Raw genomic sequence first — 22,473 nt, forward strand, 5'->3', positions numbered from 1 at the left:
AACCCTCGCCCAAAAGACATGAATGGCATGTAAAACTGATTTAATAAGTTGCAACCGGCCAGCAAAAGAGAGAAAGCGTTGGGACCAAGAACGAGCTCTAGCCGTTATAGTGTTAACCAAAGTAACACAATCCGCCTTACTCGGACGAGAGGATATAATTGGTACTCCAAGGTATCAGAATGGTAGCATACCTTCATGGAAGCCAAACAAAAGCCGAATGCTATCAAGGAGGTCCATGCTTCCACCCGACAAAAACAGTTCACTTTTTGCAGCATTAGGCATTAAACCAGACCAGTCGGAGAAGATGTCCAAAGCCTCCTTAAGCAAGGTAGTGGAGGCTAAATTTGCCTCAGAGAATCACGGTATCCTATTTGTATCCATGTTTTTCCTTATTCAGTAATTTTTCTTAATTTTTTGGCCATCTTATGCTTATTTAACTAACGGCTACATCAGTCGCCACAAACATATATCAAGCTTTTGCTTCACCAAAGTCTCGCAAATTTTCTCACAAGTTCTGTCTAATTGCAAGATCAGTGAGTGTGACTGACAGTGCTTCTTGCTCTTGTTCTCTTTAATTCCTAGCAATCTGTCTCCCGGTCCACAGTACCATGGCATTGCTCTCCGGTGTCTTTCCATCGATTGTTATGGTCGAAATCCTCGCTTGCTTACCAGCCCGGTCTCCCGTCCAGTTCCGTTGTGTCTCCAAGTCGTGGCGTTCGCTGTTGTCTGAGCCGTACTTCATGATGATGTGGTTGAATCGCAGCGCGACTTCCCTCCTGGTGGTCCCGTTGGGATTGGGAAATCGTCATCAATGCTCTTTAGTGTTTGAAAGCGTGGCCATCGGGAGGGGCAGCATTATCTGTGGTCGGCTCATCCGGTGATGGCTCTCTAGTTTGCTTGACCGGGCTTTCTTCCGTACGCCGTTATGCGAACAAGCAAGCCGTTTTCCTGTGGAGCCCGTTCACTGATGAAGTCAAGGCCCTTGGCAACGAGAGTTACATCTTTTGCCTTCGTTCGCCCCTTTGCTCCCAATCTCTAATGCAGGGCTACAATTCGAGATGCTGCAATAAATACCTTGTCCACGGTTTTGGCTATGAGCCAAATGCCTGGGACTGCAAGGTGGTGAGAATTACTTACTCGCGTGGCTTTGCGAGGCCCGCTGATTCTCCGATAAGACCTTGGCTTGTTGAGGTTTATAGCGTAGGCAAGGACACTTGGACGAGCCTGGGCAGGCCCAATTTCACGTGGATGATTCATGGCAATTCGCGGGCATTTGTTAATGGGTCCACGCATTGGCTCGCAGCGCCTACAAAGGATGCACCTTACGACTCAATTGTGGCCTTTCATATGGAGAAGGAATCATTTGGAGAAGTCATCCAGCTGCCCCAACTGGAAAACCTCTCGCAATTCTCTCTGAATCCGAGAGGTAAAGCGACGCTCTCGGTGTCATTCGGTTCGCTGGCATTGATTGCTTTCAGTTTATGGAACCGAGAGGAAAGTGGCATTTGGGTGATGGAGGAGCACGGCGTGGCCAACACCTGGACCAAGCAGCATCACATTGTGCTACCGATCGGGTCGACGGTCCAAGCAGCCTTGGGACTACCCAAGCATGGCAAGATTTTGCTTCGCACGGTTGATGAGAAGTTGGTGTGTTGTGATGTGGAGGATGCGCAGATCAGTGAGATTGGAATCCAGGGAGGCCACCCTGAGTCATCTTTTGATGTCATTGAGTTTCAAGCAGTATAGTACCTATTGCCTTTCATAAAAAATTGGTAATTCCCAAACTAGTTGGTAATATGATCAGTGATATTGGACAATTTTCCCGTTTCAATTGGTAGAATACCTTTCACCGATCTTTGGGTTTTTGTTAAACGATTTCAATGGCGATTGGGATGAGAATTAAATTGTGCAAGAACGATCAAGAACAATAAAATTTAAGAAAAGGAATGCAATACCGGAAATTGGAGAACCAAAACATAATTTTTTCTTGCAGCAATTATACATGGCTTTATAAACTACAGAGCATAACTGCTCATAAGCAGTTAATTTTCTATTGACGATTACAATCATATGTCCCTAATTTTAGGTCTCATCATCGTACGTCGACCTTATCCAAAGGAGGCGCGCCACCGGACTCAACTATCGATTGACATCTTTTATCTTTAGTCAATTTCTTCCTTCTACATCTTTTTTCTTTCCCTCTTGTCCAACACATAGCCAAATCCGTTAAAAATAATTGTCCACCCATCGCCTTCGTATGTCGACAATTGTGTACCTCCGTCGTCAATAATCATTACAATTGTTGATAATTACTTTCGTTTTCCATGTCTCGCCAATAACCGAATCGAAGTTAACATGGAGCTCTTCACAAATTCAAATGGGTGTCGTGTCAATTCTAAAGATCTAGTCATTTTTGTTGTAAACATATGTCTCTTGAGGGATTACAGAACTTAATTCTCTTGTACATTTGAAAAGGTAGGAATGATGATCACTGATGGCTCGGTTGGATGTGCACTTCGCCGACACCTTGGTTATCGGTGACCTGGCTATAGTTCTCTCAGACGAACGTCTGCGAACCTGTAGAGAAGAAACATCGGGCAAAAAGAATTACTACTATCAATCAGACACATCCTTTAGCTTTCTCACACAACTTATTTCGTTTACGGTAGACAATTTCAAGTAAACAAATCGTATTACACGAAAGAAAATGAAGAAAGTGCTTCTAAAACCGCGAATCAAGACCCGATGAGCTAGACGCTTCGCAACCCAACTACTCTATTTTGGTTTCAGGGAACAGCTCTCATCCTCATTGGATTCTGAGGGCCATCTGGTACCATAATTGGTGCCCTGTGGCGGAGCCGACAAAGGAGAAGAAAGAGAGAAGGAGAGAAAGAAGATGAAAAGTAATAGAGAATGAAAAAGGAACAATTAAGCAAAACGTGTCGATTTACTTAAAACTATTCATTTGACACGTCTACCTTGCCATATAGGACGACCAGTAATGGCTTGACCCTGCCTTCGCATTTTTAGGTTGAAAATGAGCTTGAAGGGCTATATTGGGATAATGTATTACATTTGTTCAATTGAAAAATTTAAGACTGAAATGTCATTCATAAAACACGTTCAAGACCGATTGGGTAATTTTTGTTGAACTTTTAATTGGTGATATCTTTGACGACTTCATGATTCTTGTTCTCCTTCGGGAAAAAACGTATCCTGATCCGATGGAGCCCAAGAACCGAAGTAGCTGGGCATGGTTGGGTGATCAGCCAGCGTGTTAGTCCAGCATTCGATCGCCCACTTGGCCGGGTGCCCCGCCTGTTGCCTGGATGACCAATTATGCTACCGGTCATCCGGCCGGTGTTCGGCCTATTCTGGTCGTCTAGGCGGACACCCGATAGTCACATGGAATTGAGATAAGGTTTGCGTTTCTAGGGTTGATATAAGGTCTTTACTTGTATGATCACTACATGAAACATTAGTATTTGCAATTGTGTTTGGAGCAAGAATTGAGATAGAGAATTACAATGGGAGGAACAATTTTAGATGATGGAGTATTAAGATGCGTGCCCAGTGAACAATCAAGGGTTTGACGAAGGCATTGTTTGGCAAGGATAAATTTTCCCAAAAGGTTGATAGAGGCTGATAACGTAGAGTTAATGGAGAGGCATAAGGACACATCAAGTGCCAATATTTGTGTTCAACGCTCACTTTGGTTCCAATATATTTTTTTTTGGATCACTTAAGTGCCAAATCGGAGAAAAAACGATCACTTTAGTGCCAATGGCGAGAAATTTTGGCGATCTCACAGGAGTTGACACTTAAATAATCATATATTTTTATTTTAAAAAATTGAAACTTAAGTGATCAAAACAAAAATATTGGCACCAAAGTGAGTGCCGTATGCAAATATTGACACTTGAGGTGTCTTTTTGCCTAATGGAGAAAACAAATGATATATGATCATATTGAATCAGTTGGATGACGTATTGATTGACAATGCCGAAACCAATCACTCTCGTAACCAAGATCTTAGACATCTCATATGAAAATGTTAAGAGAAGTTTCAGCCACATCATACAGATTTATCCAACTTTGTACTCCATGTATCACCAAGACAACATTAATGAGGAGAATAGGACATCTTTGTCAGAAAAGAAACGACTGCGCTAACCATAGTAAGGACAATCAAACTATCTGCAAAGTTACATGCAATGCTGAGATAAGTCTTCTAAACATCTCCGATCTTGACCAAAATTAGGAATCTTTATCCAACCATAATTGCCAGGTGAATCCACAGATTAATTACTATGGATGTCAGTCGCCTATATGAACAACTGCCAAAATGGTTTTGCATCGATGCTTCCCTCCTCGTCCTCCTCCACCTCCTCGATTCAAAAACTACACGACGATCTATCCTATCTAACCAGCTGCAATGGTCCAAGAGCATGAAAAAGGATGAATATATTTGTCATCACTGCTTTCCCTTAAGTCTATGTTAGTACGCCCGCTTTCATCCCCTTCATTGCGACATCGGCCACGTTGTCCATCTTGGCATCCATATCTTTGTTGGGAGAAATCGACTGTGGAGCACTCAACAAGCACTCACAAAGAAATTTTGTTCACACAAGGAAGAGGAGACAAAAGGTGGCTTTTCAATATACTGTATTTACAATCGATTCACCCACATAGAAATGGTTACAAGACACCCCTATTTATAGGTTTAAAACTCGACTCTTGATCTACACTAGATACATGAACAGTCATGATGTATATACATAGCATTTACTACGCATCGAAATACAAAAAGACTCTTGAAACGCTCAACTAATAAAGATAGGTCTCGGTACATGCACAAGCTAGTACATGCGTCTTGGAAGTTGATATACATGAATTTGGTTTAATTTCTAACACTCCCTCTTAAACCAAATTCTCTTCCGTCGATCATTCCAAGTAAACTTCTGAATTTCCGAAACACTTCGTTCTTGAGAGGTTTCGTAAAAATATCTGCGACTTGATCACCGGTCTTCACGTGCACAACTTCGATTTGTTTGTCGCTGACTTGCTCTCGAATAAAATGATATCGAACATCGATATGTTTGCTCCTCTCATGAAAAACTGGATTCTTTGCCAAAGCAATGGCAGAAACATTATCAACAAAAATTTCCGTTGCATCCTTTTGCTCCATTTGGATTTCTTTTAGCAACTTTCTCAACCATATTGCATGACACACACACACGATGATGCAGCAACATACTCCGCTTCACATGTTGACAGAGTAACACCGGATTGCTTCTTTGATGACCATGTAAAAGCAGTTTCACCCAAATAAAATACAAAACCCGTAGTGCTCTTTCGGTCATCGACATCTCCCTCATAGTCACTATCTGAATAACCTCTGAGTTGAAATAGTTCAGACTGATAATAATACAAGCCAAGAGATATAGTACCTTTGATGTAACGAAGTATCCTCTTCGCTGCTTTAAGATGAGATGTCTTCGGATTCTCCATATATCGACTCACAATTCCGACACCGTACATGATATCCGGTCCGGTACAGGTCAAATACTTCAAGCTTCCAATCAAGCTTCTATAATATGTCGAATCAACATCGACACCTTCATCAAACTTCGACAGTTTTGCACCACAATCCATCGGAGTATTAACCGAAGTGCAATTTTTCATGTTGAATTTCTCAAGGATATTTTCAGCATATCCTTTCTGGGAAATAAAAATCCCATCTGCATTTTGCTTTACTTCGATACCCAGAAAATAATTCATGAGACCATTATCTGTCATCTCAAACTCTTTCACCATCAACGCTTTAAAAATGTCGATCAATCCGGAATTATTTCCTGTGAAGACAAGATCATCAACGTATAAACATGCCAATAAAACATCACCTTTCTCGTACTTCAAGTAGAGAGCATGTTCGTACGGACATTGTTCGAAGCCATTCGCCTTGAAATAAGCATTGATTACGGAGTTCCAAGCTCTTGGAGCTTGCTTGAGCCCATACAAGGCTTTCTTCAATCTCATCACTTTGTCTTCATGATCTTTCACAACAAACCCAAGTGGTTGTTTGACATAAATTTCTTCTTCAAGAACACCATTCGGGAAAGCCGATTTGACATCCATTTGATATATGGGCCATTGATTTTGAGCTGCAATGGAAATCATTAGTCGGATGGTTTCCATTCGGATGACAGGTGCAAACACCTCGTCATAATCAATCCCAGCTTTCTGCTTGTAGCCCTTTGCGACTAGTCCGGCCTTATAACGAGTGACTTCTCCTTTCTCATTCTTCTTGGCCTTATACACCCACTTGACATCGATCGCCTTTTTGTCCTTCGGAAGATCTGCGAGTTCCCATGTTTGATTCTTTTCGATGGCTTCTATTTCTTCATCCATGACTTTTCTCCATTTTTCTTCTTTAGCAGCTTCATCGAAAATAAGTGGTTCACAATCTGCGAGAAGACATATAAGATGGAGTTCTTCGGTGGTTTCATAAAGTTCGGATAATCTTCTTGATCTTGGTGCTATCGGTTCATCAACACCATTTGAAAAAGTTGACGATAATGAACTTGGACTTGAAAATGATGTTGGAAAGGAAGATGAAGGATTCGATGAGTTGTCTTCTATTTCGACAGAATCACGCCCCATTTCGACGTAATCACTACGAGCGGATTCGACGACTTGTCGATTGTCTTCCCACAAAGCATCTTCATCGAACTTCATATCTCTGCTTACATATACTTTCAAAGTAACAGGATCAAACAATTTGTAAGCTTTCGATGAGGAATCATACCCGATAAAAATAAGCTTCTTGCTCTTGTCTTCTAGCTTCGATCTTTTCTGGTCGGGTATGTGAGCATAAGCAATGCTCCCGAAAATTCTCAAGTGAGAAACCGTAGGTTTTCTCCCGGTCCATGCTTCTTCAGGAGTAACACCATCGAGTCCTTGCGTGGGACATCGATTTTGCAGATAAATTGCACATCCGACAGCTTCAGCCCAAAGCTCCTTTGACAAATTTTTGCTTTTCAACATACTACGAACCATGTCCAGAATGGTTCTGTTCTTTCGCTCAGCTACACCATTTTGTTGGGGGGAGTACGGCGCCGTCAAGAAACGTCGAATACCATGGTAATCACAGAATTGATTGAATTCTCCAGAAGTAAATTCTCCTCCACGGTCGGTTCTTAAAGACTTGATAAAATAACCACTCTCCTTTTCAACCATTTTCTTGAAGTGCTTAAACGTATCAAACACTTCCGATTTTTCTTTCAAGAAAAACATCCAAGTCTTTGGAGTAAAATCATCAATAAACGTAACAAAGTATCGATGATTACCGTGTGATTGAGGAGTGATCGGACCACATACATCGGAATGAATCAACTCCAGTGGCTTCTTCGCTCGATACTTCGACTCCTTTGGAAAGCTGGTTCTGGAATGCTTGCCAATAACACACCCTTCACATAATTGATTGGGATGATCAATATGCGGTAAGCCATATACCATCTTCTTGCGAGAAAGCATATTGAGTCCGCCGAAATTGAGATGGCCGAACTTCAAGTGCCATAGCCACGAAGGATTGTCTACACATGCTTGAAGGCATGTAGACATTTCATCTTTGATGTTCAAAGTGAACATCCTATTCTTCGACATCTTTACATTCGCAATCAACTTATTATTGCGATCTCTCAACATAAGACATAGATTTTTCATTTGGACAGTAAATGCTTTCTCAAGAAGATGTCCCAAACTCAAAATATTGCTCGACATCTTCGGTATATAATACACGTTAGTAATAAACCGACGTGTTCCATTCCTCGGATGAATTAGAATCGTACCTTTCCCTTCGACAAGAATTTTGGAATTATCACCGAACGAGACTTTTCCTTTTACTATCTCATCCATTTCGACGAATATCTCCTTTCGATCGCACATGTGGTTACTTGCTCCAGTGTCCAAGTACCACGTATCATTTTTTTCATCAGCATTTTCTTTAAATGCCAGCATAAGAACTTGATCACCATCATTCACCAAGTTCGCCTTTTCATCTGCTCCACTACTTTCTTTATACCAACAGTCAGAAGCATAATGACCCAGTTTATTGCAATGATAACAACGGATTTTAGATTTATCATACCGTTGACCTCTCGAATTTCTCCCTCTTCCACGAACAGAACTTTGATTTTGGTAGCCACCTTCTTTGCGAGCAAATTCCCCTCTGCTTCATCCACGACCTCTTCCATGAAAGTGACCATGACCTCGACCTCGATCTTAATTAGTGCTTTGGGCTTGCACAGGTTCTCGTCTTTGTTCCTTCTCATCTCGGATCGACAATCGAGTTTGGAGTACTTCCTCCACCGGTTCATGCTTATTTCTTTTTAGTCTTTCTTCATGGGCTTGTAACGAACCCATGAGCTCATCGACCGTCATAGAATCAACATCTTTTGATTCCTCGATAGCGACGATGATGTGGTCGAACTTCTTATCCAATGACCGCAGGATTTTTTCGACAACACGAACATCAGGATCATCTTCGCCATTCCTTTTCATCTGATTCACAATAGCTAAAACTCTTGTGAAATAATCAGAAATCGACTCAGATTCTTTCATACGAATTACCTCGAATTCGCCTCTCAAAGTTTGAAGACGAATCTTCTTTACTTTCTCAACACCTTGGTGCGTGGTTTGAAGAATCTCCCATGCCTCCTTGGATGTAGTAGCATTTGAGACTTTTTCAAACATGGAATCATCCAAGGCTTGAAAGATGATTGACAACGTGAGTTGATCTTTCGAACGAGTCTTCTCCAACGCATTCCTCCGAGTTTGAGTCAACGCAACATCTTCATCCGGCTCATCATAGCCATTGTTGACGAGATCCCACACACTATGAGCACCGAGTATGGCTTTCATTCTAGAAGCCCACTTGCCATGGTTTTCTTTGGTGAGGACTGGATACTGAAAAGGAAGGTTGCTTGTTGATGCCATAATCACGAAACCGTGAAGCTCTGATAGCAATTTGTTGGGAGAAATCGACTGTGGAGCACTCAACAAGCACTCACAAAGAAATTTTGTTCACACAAGGAAGATGAGACAAAATGTGGCTTTTCAATATACTGTATTCACAATCGATTCACCCACATAGAAATGGTTCCAAGACACCCCTATTTATAGGTTTAAAACTCGACTCTTGATCTACACTAGATACATGAACAGTCATGATGTATATACATAGCATTTACTACGCATCGAAATACAAAAAGACTCTTGAAACGCTCAACTAATAAAGATAGGTCTCGGTACATGCACAAGCTAGTACATGCGTCTTGGAAGTTGATATACATGAATTTGGTTTAATTTCTAACAATGTCGTCCATCAGTTGTTCCGCCATTTTCTGTGAGTTCTTTTTCCTCAGGCTTTCCAGTATCAGCAAAACAAGTGCTCCTTAATTGAGTCAACAGTCCCCTGCTTTTCTCCGCCCTGAACTTGTGTTACCACTTTAAAAGCTCCAAAGGTGTGAATGGAGGATCGAGCTCCCGGCATCCAATAGGAGCATTTGCACCTTCTTGACCTGTATGTAAGTGAGTGCAGACCTGATGAGAGAACCAGAACATTTCTCTCTTGGAATCGTCCATAGTTTACCTGGATTCGGATGCTTCTGAAACGCAATCTTGAAGCCAGAGACTTGGACAAGAGGAGCAACGGTGACACCACAATCCTCACTGCAATCTTCTATCACTTCAACCATATCGTAGCTGTGTATTACCTCATTCGGGGTAAGCTCATTCCCTCTACAAAATGCCTCAAGGTGGTTACTTTCCTTCTCTGCTCGTTGGTTCTTCGTGCTCCATTTCTGTCTAAGTCGACTCACACTTTCATGACACATAAAACAGGAACAGTCATTAACCCTTGCAAAATCCCAACAGAGCCAAGGTATAACTCGAAAAGCTTAGCGATGCATTAAATATCTCAAAGACGACCAACACTCACTCTCACAAAAGCTAAAAAAAAGGATCCAATCGGACTTTGGGATGAAAACTCAGGCGTACCTAAAATTAAGGAGAGTAAGTTCCCACTTGAAGCATCATTCACCTGAATCGCATTGAACCTGCTGAGGAGGATAATTAGATACGCAAGGCCTTGATGTGTGATGATGAATCTTGTAGAGCGCATTTCGTCTATTGTTGCCCGTAGTTGCATGTTTCCTCGTATCTCAAATTATAGAACAAAGACGAAGGTGACGCATTTGACAAAGCAAAGAGCAACTGCGATCTGATTCAGTTTGAGCAAGCGTGTCAGAGAGAGAGCTTTCTGTTCGAACCCAAGGTTCCGGAGGATGGATAATGACCCCTTTGGTGGACTGGACATGACGGAGTAATTTTTAAATTTTTACAATCCGGAGGATATATGGAAGCTTTCCAATTCCATTTTATTCTGTATAGGAAGTGGTCTTCTGGTTGGAACAAGTTAACTTTGAATGAGGTAATACAAAACTACGCTACGGTTGAGGTATGGAAGATTACAGCATGGATTGTGATGCTACCCTTGCGCCACTCATCCAAGTCTGTGGCTTCAAGACTGTTTCAAAACCATCCTGGTCCAAGTAAATTATGGGCAATCCAAGAGAGGAAATGCTCCGATCCCCTCATCTGGTCCCCGCTCACTTGCTTACAGGTCAAGAATGGGCAAATGCTCCTATGCGATGCCGGGAGCTTGATCCTGCATCCACATCTTTGGAACTTCTTCAAGTAGTAACACAAGTTCAGGGAGGAAAAATGCAAGGTATTGCTGATACATCAAGCAGCATTTGTTTGCTGATACCGGAAAGTCAAAAGAAAAAGAACTCACAGAATGGCAAAACAACCGGCGGAGTAGAAATGGATGTCGAGAAGGACACCGTGATCAATGTTGCGATGAAGGGGATGAAAGCGGAGGTGGTATACAATCATAGACTCAATGGAAAGCAGTGACAACAAATTTAATCATCCTTTTTCATGCTTTTGGATGACTGCTGCTGGTAAGATCGGATAGACTGACATGTTGTTCTTGAATTGAGGAGGAGGAAGATAAGGAGGAGGGGGGAAGCACCAAGACGGCTGTTCAAATAGCCATCTGATATCCAAAGTTAGTAGTTAATCTGCTGATTGGGCTGGTAATCATGGGTGGCTAAAGATTCTTAATTTTGGTCTCGGTCCGAGATCTTCAGAGAACCAATCTCGGCAACTTTACAGACTGTTTGATTTTCTTCACTAGGAATGGCGCTTTAGTTGCTTTTTTGGCGAAGATTTTTTGTTCTCCTCATTAACGTTGTCTTAGTGGTACATGGATTACAAAGTTGGCCAAATCCACATAGCATGGGATGAAACGTTTCTTTACATTTTTCTATCACTTGTATAAAATCTTCATTTTGAGCATGATTGGTGTACCCACTACTTTGTGAAAAAATGAATGGCGTATTACATTGCCTTCATAAATGTTTGTTCTTTTCTTTGTTGGAGTTGGCGAATACTTCGCAGACCCTTGTTTCTCACACCGGGTACGCTCACGTGAGCTTAGGGAAACCGAAGTGTTACTCAACGACATATGACCTCTACGCGCGGGATGCGAGGGTTCGGGGGCAGCGCCCCCGACACGGGTGTCCCGCTGCCCGGTCAGCGGGCGGGGGTTCGAGGGCAGCGCCTCCCGACGGGGGTTCCACCGATCGGTCGGCGGACGGCTGCCCCGCTCGCCGGTGAGCGGGCGGGGGTTCGGGGGCAGCGCCCCCGAAACCTCTACGGGTTTGGGCTTTTATTTAAGCTGGCCTGTATGGTGGAATTAAGAGATTTTAGGTTTTTTAGCTCCTTTTTGGGCATATATATTTTGTTCGGTTTTATCATTGTATTGAGTTGAATTGGCTGTAAACCGAAAAAATATAGTGAAATCTCTTTGCAGGACGTAGCCCTAATTTTGGGGTAAACCTGGGTAATCTCATGCGTTTTTCCAATTTTTCTCGATTCTCCGTGTGATCGTCTGATTCGGTTCCGATAAATCCCTTCATTCTTAGCCTTCCACAGATCGTGCCATTGCCTTGTGCACGTAATGTATGTATTTACATGTATGGGGTGGCCGACAATAATCAAGTAATCTGTTGAGACTGTACTAACCATTATATTACGTTTTGGTGTTCCTGGCAATAGAAATCGATACTTCCATGTTTCATGTTTTGGCCTGAGTAGCCTCGAGGCGACAAGCAGTACCTACATGTGCTTTGCAACCAACAAATAGATACACTTTTACATGTGCACCCAAATAATTGAATTGGCTGAGACTGACATCTGATTGGAGTAAGGTCAAAATCAATTTCAACTAGTGATTTTCTATTTGGCTCTGCTAAGAAATGCAACTAAATATTTGTGAACGATATTGAAAGTTGGGAAGCTTAAACTATTTGTCGGTAATAAATTCGAAGGACGGTTGTTGGCTCAATCCCATGTGGTAATTTAATGGGAGAAAAATTTGTGATGAGTTGTACTAATTTAGACTGAGAATCTCTAAAAAGAATTGGTTAGCGAAAAAGGGTACTAACCAAGCCCAATAAAAATTGGAAAGTTAGTCAAAAAGTAGAAAAATCGAGAAAAACAATCAAACTATTATAAGGAGCTTAAATTAAAATTTGTAACCCAACAAGCTGGTAATTTAATACGACAAGAGTTGACAAATTATTCTAATTTAGATTGGTAACCCCACTTATCATGTTATCAATACGGATTATGAGGTCCCGAATTTACCAAATTCTTTAATAACATTCCAATTCTATTGAAGTTGCTAACTATTTTATTTACCCAGCATATCAACGTGTTGAAGTTATCCAATCTCATACGAAATTACTAACTTTTTAATGGTACCGACTAGTTTAAAATTACCGATTTTTGTTTTAGCCACTGATCATGCTGCCAACATTGATTACGTCATTTAGGAATTACAAATTCCCTAATAACATGCCAATTCTATTGAAATTGCCAACTATTTTATTTCCTCGGCATATCAATGTGTTGAAGTTACCAACTCTCATATGACATTACTAGCTTTATCATTTTACTGGTTAGTTTGAGATTACCAATAAGTTTCGTTTTAGCCACTTATCATGTTACCAATATTGATTGCAACGTTTCGGATTTACCAAATTTCCTAATAACATTTCAATTCTATCGAAATTACTAACTATTTTATTTCCCCAGCATATCAACATGTTGAAGTTACCAACTCTCATACAAAATTACTAACTTTTTTATGTTACTTACTGGTTTGAAATTACCGATTTTTGTTTTAGCCACTGATCATGTTGCCAACATTGATCACGTCGTCTCAGAATTACCATATTCTCTAATAACATGCCATTTCTAGTAAAATTACAAACTATTTTATGGTATTACTCTTTATTTGAAGTGCTTGCCAAATTTCTTGATGAAGTTTCTAACTAATTTTTGTTACCCACTCTTGCTCTAACCACGTAGTAGTGCTTATTTGATTGATGGCATTCATATTCTTGTGCTGTGATGAATCAAAAGGTAATGCGAGGAGAACATTTTACATATTGTTTACATGACAGACGTGGTGTAACCAATCCACATTATCCACGTGTTGTGCCTTGCAACCACCTATGCATTAGAATTTGAAAATTCTCACATGTCATTGTGTTCATACATGGCATTGCCAAGCCATACCTCCGGCGCACAAAGTACCTTCTCATCTTTTGAAGGTGACTTAATTACAAAGCCATGGATCGTGTAGGTGGAGAATCAGATTGCCTTCCTCTTTTTTTTTTTGGGTCAGACAGATTGCCTTCCTTTGAACCAACCTTAGTTCGAGATTTTTCTCTTCTTTGACAGTATCCTAAGGGCGCACATGATAACCATTTTATTTCTTAAATCAATTTCTGGCTACAAAATAGTTTTTCTATTTCTAGTTTCTGGATGAGTTTTTGAGTAAAAAAATGCGTTTAATAAAGACATAAAATTTATGTTCCTAGAATAGAAGTTTGTTTGATAACGGTTGAAAATTTCTACTTCCGGAATATTATTAACACAATATCTTATATGAAAAATTTCTACTTCATTTTTATTTTTTAAAATTTCTTTTAAAAAATACTTTTTATTATTAGAAAATATTATTTAATATTTAAAAATAAAAAATATTATTTAATTTTTACTCCGGCGGCGGCAGTGGTTGCTGCTTCTGGCGGTGCTCGGCAACAACCGGTGGTGGTTGCGGTGGCCGATAGTGGGTGGCAATGGACTGTAGAGGTTAGTGGTGGGCAATAATGGGTCAACGGTTGGCAGCGGCAACAAGCGGTTGGTGGCGGCCGACGGTGTAGCAAGGGGCGACGGCTGGCATGGGTAGTGGCGTTTGGAGGTGGGTGGCAAGCGGTGGTTGGCGACCTGCGACAGGCTATGGGTGGTGGAGGGCGGTGGTCAACGGCTGGCAACGGCTAGAGGTTATCGCAGTGGAGGGTAGTGGTTGGCAGCGAGGGGCGCTTGGAGGTGGACAACAGCAGCCGGTGGTAGCGATGGCAGTGGATGTGGTGGCGGGCGGCAGTGGTTGTTGCGGCAATCGACGGCTAGCGGCGGTGGTCGACGATGGTCGGCGGTGGGTGGGGGGTGGCCGGCAGAGGTCGGGGGGGTTCACATTTGGCGGCAATGGATGATAACCGACAAAAGAAGGGTGACGGAGAGTGTGTAACGAGGACTTGAGAAAAAACGAAGGACTTTGGTAGGTTCTTTCTTATTTCTACTTCTGGAATAAGGAATTATAATTTTTAGCTTCTCATTTTTCTTTCAAATCTATTTCTAAAGCAGAAATTTGTTTTAGAAACGGAAAAGTAGAATTGCGTTACCAAACGAATTTTTGTTCCAAACCTGTTCTGGAAACATGTTTGGAATAGATATCGAGAAATAGAATGGTTGTCATACTTGCCCTAATTATATCCATGTTTTTCCTTATTCAGTGATTTTTCTTAATTTATTTGGCCATCATTTGCTTATTTAACTAATGGCTATATCAATCACCACAAACGCAAATCAAGCTTTTGCTTTACCAAAGTCTCGCAAATTTGCTCCCAAGTTTTGTCTAATTGCAGGATCATGCTTCTTGCTCTTGTCCTCTTAAATTCCAAGCAATCCGTCTCCGGTCCATGAGTACCATGACTTCGCTCTAAGGCATTTTTCCAGCCGTTGTTATGGTTGAAAACGTCGCTTGTTTGCTAGCCAGGTCCCTCATCCGGAGCCAGGTCTCTCGTCCGGTTCTAGTGCGTCTCTAGGTCGTGGTGTTCGCTCTTATCCAAGCCGTACTTTGTGACGATGTGGATGAATCGCAGTGGGACTTCCCTCCTCGTGGTCCTGTTGGAATGGGGAAATCTGGGATAAGTACATCATGAATGCCATAACTTGTGTACGGCGTTCACTTGAGTGCCATAACTTTCAAAACGTTCACTTATGTGCTATAATTTTGAAAAATCGTTCACTTGAGTGCCACGTCGGAGCAAAATCGCTCACTTGAGTGCTACAAGAACTTTTCTAGCGTGCCATGTCAGCTTTCTAGCATGCCACGTCATCTTTCCGGCATGCCATGTTAGCTTTCCGACATCCACATCAACATGACACTCAAGTGAACAATTTTTGAAAGTTATGACACTTAAATGAATATTTTGAAAGTTATGGTACTCAAGTGAATGCCGTACAAAAGTTATGGTACTTCCAGTGTACTTTTCTCCATGTGTTTGTTTTTTACCTAGGACAGGATAAAGTGGGATATAAGGGCGACGTGTGATAAAAGGGGATATGATTTTTTCTATTCATGATATAAAAATTAGTTTTCTGAATAACAAATTTCTCAAATAATAATAAAATAATAATTAAACTTGAATAAAAAAGAAACTCAAAATAACAAAAAAATAATTTCCAATAATTTTTTTTATATTTAATTTCTTTCTACTTTATAATATATAGTTAATATATATACCTAGTATCTAAATCGCTACGTATTTTAAGTATAATACTATAGTTTATCATTTAATAAAAATTTCTTTGAGAAGGAATAAAAAATAATGATAAACATAGATTCAAAATTAAAAATAAGTAAAACAAAAAAGAACAAAAGAATCTAGATTTTAAGTGAACATATCCAAACTTGAAAATGATCTTTTCAATTCTCAAAGAATGAGAGGCAATGAAATTTCTAAATAAAACTAGCATCTCTTTCTCCTTCGCCTCTATATCTTTAGTTTATGTTAAAGTTTTATAACTTCTTCGTAGTTTTTTAGTTCACGACAGAACCTAAATTTTAAGTGAACATTTCCTATCTTATATTGCATCAAACATGTGATGGGATTTTTTGAAATTTGAAGGATATTTGGAGGATTTCTAATGACATCTTATCCTATCCAATCTGTAGCCTTGCAGAAAAGCTTTTTCTCTATGTTTTTTGCAAAAACAAATGCGTAAAAATTATTTATGATAATTCCTTGTCTCGTTTTCGTGTGAAGAAAACAACAATGACTGCATTCTTTCCACCTTTGTCCCCAGAACGATCCAAAGTGGGAAGCCAAAGAGTGAACAAAAGCTAGAAAACAACTGAAGGGAAAACCTCGTGCTTTTTTCAGAACCGTTCATGTTAATGTCATACGAAAGTTAGGAGATGATAAACTATTGATAATTACACACTATTACAAAATTATATATCAGCTACAAGTATCTCAAATTTCATTACAACATGAGTAGAAAATGAATTCCATGGTTTCCTTTGTCCAAATCATGTCTTAAGAGTAAAAAATAGATTTTATCACTTTTGCAAAATTATTTAGCGAACATTTCTTAATTGAATATTTACGCAAGATTGTATGAAATTTACATGAGACGCGCCATATTAAATGATTTATATACGGTTCAGTACATATGCTAAACTCATCCTCCCATTTTAAGTCCGTGAATAGTTTTTTTATGGGCGATGCTATTTCCATTCCATAAACAACTAAATCCACCCTTTTTTACACTAAAAAGACAAATCTGCCCTTAATTATTTAATTAAAATCTAAATTTATGGCCATCTATGTTTTCTTTTTTCTATTTAGAATAATTACCTTAATTAAGCATTTCATATGTTTTGCTTCTTAGCGTATTAAAGAAATTTGTATTTTCAGATGTTCCTATAACATTTTACATTCTCCATAAAAATTATCTCATTAACAGTAAGAAAAAAGATATTCTTTGGTATAGTACAACATCGAAAAGTATCTTCTTCATCATACTTCTCTATTTTTTGTCCCTCTTATCTCAAGAGCTCACTTTGTTAGTGAAATTTTTATTAATTTCATTAGTTTAAAGCATATGTCAAATCTCTTTATTTACTATATCAAAGAATTTATTTTTTTCTCACTATATTGGCAAGATACTTTTATTCAAAGCATTTGAGACGTTGGAGGAATATCTAGGAATACACTAAAAATATTATGTACGATGACATATTTTGATTTTTTTTTTGCGTAAATAGTTCATAGAGGATATTAATTTTGTTAATGTAAAATGGCAATTCAAAAAGATTGTACTTTGTGCAATGTCTTGATTTAACTATATTTCATCTTCTTAACAATATATACGTAAATTTTATCAACAATGTAGAAAAGAACTAGATTTCTTGGAAATTTCTCTTTTTGCAAAATATATTTTTATGGAACTAATATCTTACATAAAAAAAATATTACCTTAATATAGAAGGAAAATCTTCAATAAAAAAAATGAATATATGAATTTCTTAATTATGGTAGGTAGATCCTACATAGATATAAGAAAACTAATAAAAAGGAAAGTAATTAAATTATAATTTAATGATAGAGAACAATTTTGTCTTTTTTTATAAAAATTGAGTAGATTCAATCATATAGGGGTGGAAACAGCTTTCGCCCTTTTGCATTTGCTGTTTATTTTGGGTATCCATCTCTTTTTACTTTCATTTTTTTATCCGTCTTGGGTCCAACACACTTGGCTGTGGATGGGCTGTGGCTATATAAACACGACACTTTGCCCAACATTATCAAGCCGTCAAAACATTGAAGTGTCTCCCTCTCTCCGTCTCTCACCCAGAGACACATACAGACAAATAGATCCACACACAGAAGAAGAAAAGATGGAGGTATCTACACAGTCAATTGCACTAGCGGCGGTTTTGGCCGTCCTGGCAACATTGGCGTGGAGGGTGGTGAATTGGGTGTGGCTGAGGCCGAAGAGGCTCGAGAGGCTCTTGTGGCAGCAAGGCCTCTCCGGCAAACCCTACTCCTTCCTGTTCGGAGACATCAAGGAGAACACGCAGCTGCTCAAGGAAGCCAAGTCTAAGCCTATCGCCATATCCGACGACATCAAGCCTCGCCTCTTTCCGTTCTTGCATCGATCCTTCCAAACCCATGGTATGCACATCTTCACAGTGTCTCTGTGTGGGGCACCTCTTTGTCTTCTTATCCATTGAAACTCACTTTCAGTGAGATAAGATCATGGATGGCAATCAAGTCAGTAACACATTTTGAGGGAGTCAAAGTCATTGTCCTAGGGCAGAGACTAGTCGCTATACAAACCAAATTCCATACACAGTTGATGTACGTAGAAGCGCAATATGCCAAGTTACTCACAAACCACAATTCAGTGGACCAAAAATCATGGGGATGACAATGAGGAACGAGTTCTTTGATGATTTCTGTCACCCGCTCTAGTCTTCATGGCTTGAGTTTTGCTCATGTCCCACCACTATTCATGGCTTGTGTGCTTCGTGTCTCGAAGCCTCTCTGCCCTTTTTGTCCTTTTTGTACCCCCAACTGGCAATTCCATGACATGGGCACTGAATCCATCAATCAGTGAAATACGTACCAAATGATTGGAACGATGTGGCCACTGCTCCTAAAAAAAAGAAAAACAAAATGCTTTCCTAATAGTTTATTAGAGATGGTACGATTTCAATTGTAGATCTACCCATTATTACCGCGTATTTTACATAAAATACTCATTGATTGAGATATCTATGTGTTTAGAAATAAATAACAATCTTGTTATACTAGATGTTCTCTAAAAAAAGCAACAACTACCATTGAAGCTGCATTTGTATAATAAGATGCTAGCCCATGGGGCTCGGAGAATGAACAAACCATGAAATTCTTGGTAAGAAAACATATGGGATCCTTGATTTTTCCGAGTGTCAACATCTAGAGTCTAGCCGATCGGCATGTGTAGAATGTTCTATTTTGGTATAGAAAGGACTGCTTGGTAATCATTATAAACATATTTTCCTCTCCCGATATGAATTAAATCACCCAATTGCATGAATTCCTAGAGAGTAGCTAAGAACATAGTTGAAAATAGTTCTTTCGGCAATGTGCCTCTTATTTTACTGGATGCATTGCAGGCAAAGACTCATTCATATGGATGGGCCCAACTCCGAGAGTGAACATAGCAAACCCCGAGCAGTTAAAGGAGATCTTCTCCAAGATATACGAATATACTAAGCCAACCCCCAATCCCCTAATGAAGCTGCTCTTTGATGGACTTGTGAACCACGAGGGCGAGAAATGGGCTCGGCACCGGAAGATTATCAATCCGGCATTCCACATGGAGAAGTGGAAGGTACCTAAAACTATGCAATGCTCAAATAAATGGAACCACTCGCATTGCTGCCTCAGGAATTTTCTTTTGACTCATCGTTTGCATTGGTCGGTTGTTGTTGCAGCTTATGTTGCCCGCTTTTTATTCAAGTTGTGCTGAAATGGTAGACAGATGGGAGAGATTGGTATCAGAGGAGAAATCGTGTGAGGTCGACGCGTGGGTCGACCTTCAAACTTTGACTCGTGATGTGATCTCTCGGACAGCATTTGGTAGTAGCTTTGAAGAAGGTAAAAGGATCTTTGAACTTCGGGAGGAACAAATCCTACTCACGCCTAAAGCCCTTCGATCAGTCTACATCCCCTACTGGAGGTGAATCTCTCATCATCCATAAGCTTACCGAATCTAAATGAGCTTATGGCTTAAAACCATGACATTATAAGAAATGCAACTATTTGATCTAATATTCCGCAGGTTTGTGCCAACTAAGATGAACAGGAGGATGAAGAGCATAGATAAAGAAGTGCAGGCCCCGCTCACGGACATCGTCCGTAGAAGAGAGAAAGCAATAAGGGCGGGGGAAGCTGCTAGCAATGATCTGTTGGGCCTGTTGCTAGAGTCAAATATGAAGGAGAACATCGGGATGAGCCTTTATGATGTGATTGAGGAGTGCAAGCTTTTCTACTTCGCCGGACAAGAGACCACTTCGGTTTTGCTAGTATGGACCATGGTGTTGTTGAGTCTGCACCCGGATTGGCAAGCGCGAGCTAGGGAGGAGGTCCTCCAAACCTTTGGAAGAAGAAAACCTGATTTTGACGGGTTAAACCACCTCAAGATTGTAAGTTCAATACTCTCTTCCTCTTTTGTTGAGAGTTGGCACTCATAATTACAATATTATCCATTCTCTTCGTGGAAGTTGATGTTAGATGAGAGAACCATCCCTTGATCTCATTGTAGTAATCTTTATGGGGCATCATAATTATGAAAATGCTCCAACATACACTTCTCTACCATATGACAACTTCTACGGATTTGTTGTGATTAGGTCACAATGATCTTGAATGAGGTGCTGAGGCTATACCCACCAGCGACCATATTAATACGGAAGGTTGAGAAGGAAACAAAACTAGGGAAGCCGACCATACCACCAGGAGTCCTTCTCTCAATGCCGACTCTCTTCATACACCATGATAAAGAACTATGGGGCGAGGATGCCGAGGAGTTCAAGCCCGAGAGGTTCGCCGAGGGAGTGTCCAAGGCCACCAAGAACCTAGTCTCCTTTTTCCCTTTTGGATGGGGCCCTCGTATATGCATTGGCCAGAACTTCGCAATGATAGAGGCAAAGGTGGCACTCTCCATGATACTTCAACAATTCACATTTGAGCTCTCTCCATCTTATGCGCATGCCCCTTACACTTCCATCACCCTCCAACCACAGTATGGTGCTCGGTTCATCTTGCACAAGGTAAACTAGAAAGTTACATATCGGGGTGACATGTGGTGTAGACAAAAAACATGTATTTGAAATAAGGAAACAGTATACCTTTTTCCAAATAATTGCATTATTGTCTTCCCTCCCTAATGTACTAACCTAGGATCATCAGTGATTGATTGTGATGGAATCTTGCACAGAAGAACGTGATTTGATTTATCCATGGAAATTATACAGATGAAAACAAGTTTGGCTTACTCAAGCTGAATTTTTTAGGTGTCAATTTGTAATAAAAAACCAATCCCAAAAATTCTAGATACCTAATGAAACAACAGGAGAAAGATATTGCAACTATTAAAAAGGATCTTTTATGGTACAAAACGGATAACGATTCCGTCGGTTTCAAATTGACAGCAAAAAGGGGGCAACAATGGAGGAATCCGGAGTATGAGCTCAAAATTTCACAGCACAACGATGAACAAAGCTAAAATGTTGTGGGATTTAGGGCAGTTTCCCTAAAATGAAACATGAAAAAGGGACAAGTAAACCTGAAGACCGGCTCGAGGAAAATGAAACCTTCATCTAGGCCGGGCAAAATTGAGCCCTCCCGCGAGATTGATTGAGAGAGAGCCCCCATTGGGACGGCCCAATAAATGAGGGAAATGGGGAACTCAATAGAGAGAATGGAGATGTGTCGGCCCTTTCGAGTTGACTGCAAGGGTATTTATTACATTCGGTAGTTTGAAATATAGCCTGGATAAAAGTATCTTATGTGGCTAGGTGAATAAAGTTGGATAAAGTTTCTTATATCGACAATGTAAAAGTTATTATTCAATAAAGTTTACTAAGGGATGATGGAAAGGAATAAAAAATAAAAAATAAAAAAAAGAGAGTGACAACAATGAAAAAATAAGTACATAAAATTGAAGTAGACCAGAGAATAGAAGCACTACAATTATCGGAATCACGAAGATGAATAATCATTTTCTCTCTTTCTAGATTCAGCATTTGTTGACTAATGTTTCTCATCGATGTTTTTGTAGCTCGTTTATGTTTCTTGTCAAAGTTGAACCTGTGACTATGGAATGTTGAAATGAGCTCCTTTGCTATTTAAGATATAAATTGTGCAATAATCATGGGTTTATTGACTGAAGCTATCTTCGTTTGTGTATTTGTGATTTATTTTACTGTGAACCGTGAGAGATTCTTATTATCTCCATTTGTGCATTTTCAAGTTCATTTACATTGATAAACCGTTCATACCAAACAATGGACGAGATAGGATATGAACATATCTAGTTTTATTATTATGATTAACAAAATAATGGATGGCATATAGCAAAATCCCTAGATTTCATTTCATATCTTATCATATTCAGTCTTATATGCATGCTGCTTTCACTATCTTCACATTCCGG

The 22,473-nt window shown here is 39.9% G+C and overlaps 2 protein-coding genes across 2 annotated transcripts; both read left to right on the forward strand.

Annotated features, from left to right (window-relative positions):
- Positions 1-608: 608 nt before the first annotated feature.
- Positions 609-1,746, forward strand: LOC115743468 (F-box protein At3g07870-like). The gene is made up of 2 exons (XM_030678256.1): positions 609-779; positions 1,045-1,746. Exons 1-2 carry the CDS (start codon positions 609-611, stop codon positions 1,744-1,746), a joined length of 873 nt encoding a protein of 290 aa, XP_030534116.1.
- A 16,308-nt stretch (positions 1,747-18,054) lies between these two features.
- Positions 18,055-21,330, forward strand: LOC115743525 (cytochrome P450 72A397-like). Its single transcript, XM_030678349.2, has 5 exons — positions 18,055-18,443; positions 19,430-19,647; positions 19,751-19,995; positions 20,098-20,461; positions 20,669-21,330. The coding sequence occupies exons 1-5, from the start codon at positions 18,167-18,169 to the stop codon at positions 21,095-21,097; spliced, it is 1,533 nt and encodes a 510-aa protein (XP_030534209.2). The 5' UTR covers positions 18,055-18,166; the 3' UTR covers positions 21,098-21,330.
- The last annotated feature ends 1,143 nt before the right edge of the window (positions 21,331-22,473 follow it).

This window comes from Rhodamnia argentea, chromosome 4 (genome assembly GCF_020921035.1).
Source record: "Rhodamnia argentea isolate NSW1041297 chromosome 4, ASM2092103v1, whole genome shotgun sequence".
NCBI lineage: Eukaryota > Viridiplantae > Streptophyta > Magnoliopsida > Myrtales > Myrtaceae > Rhodamnia > Rhodamnia argentea.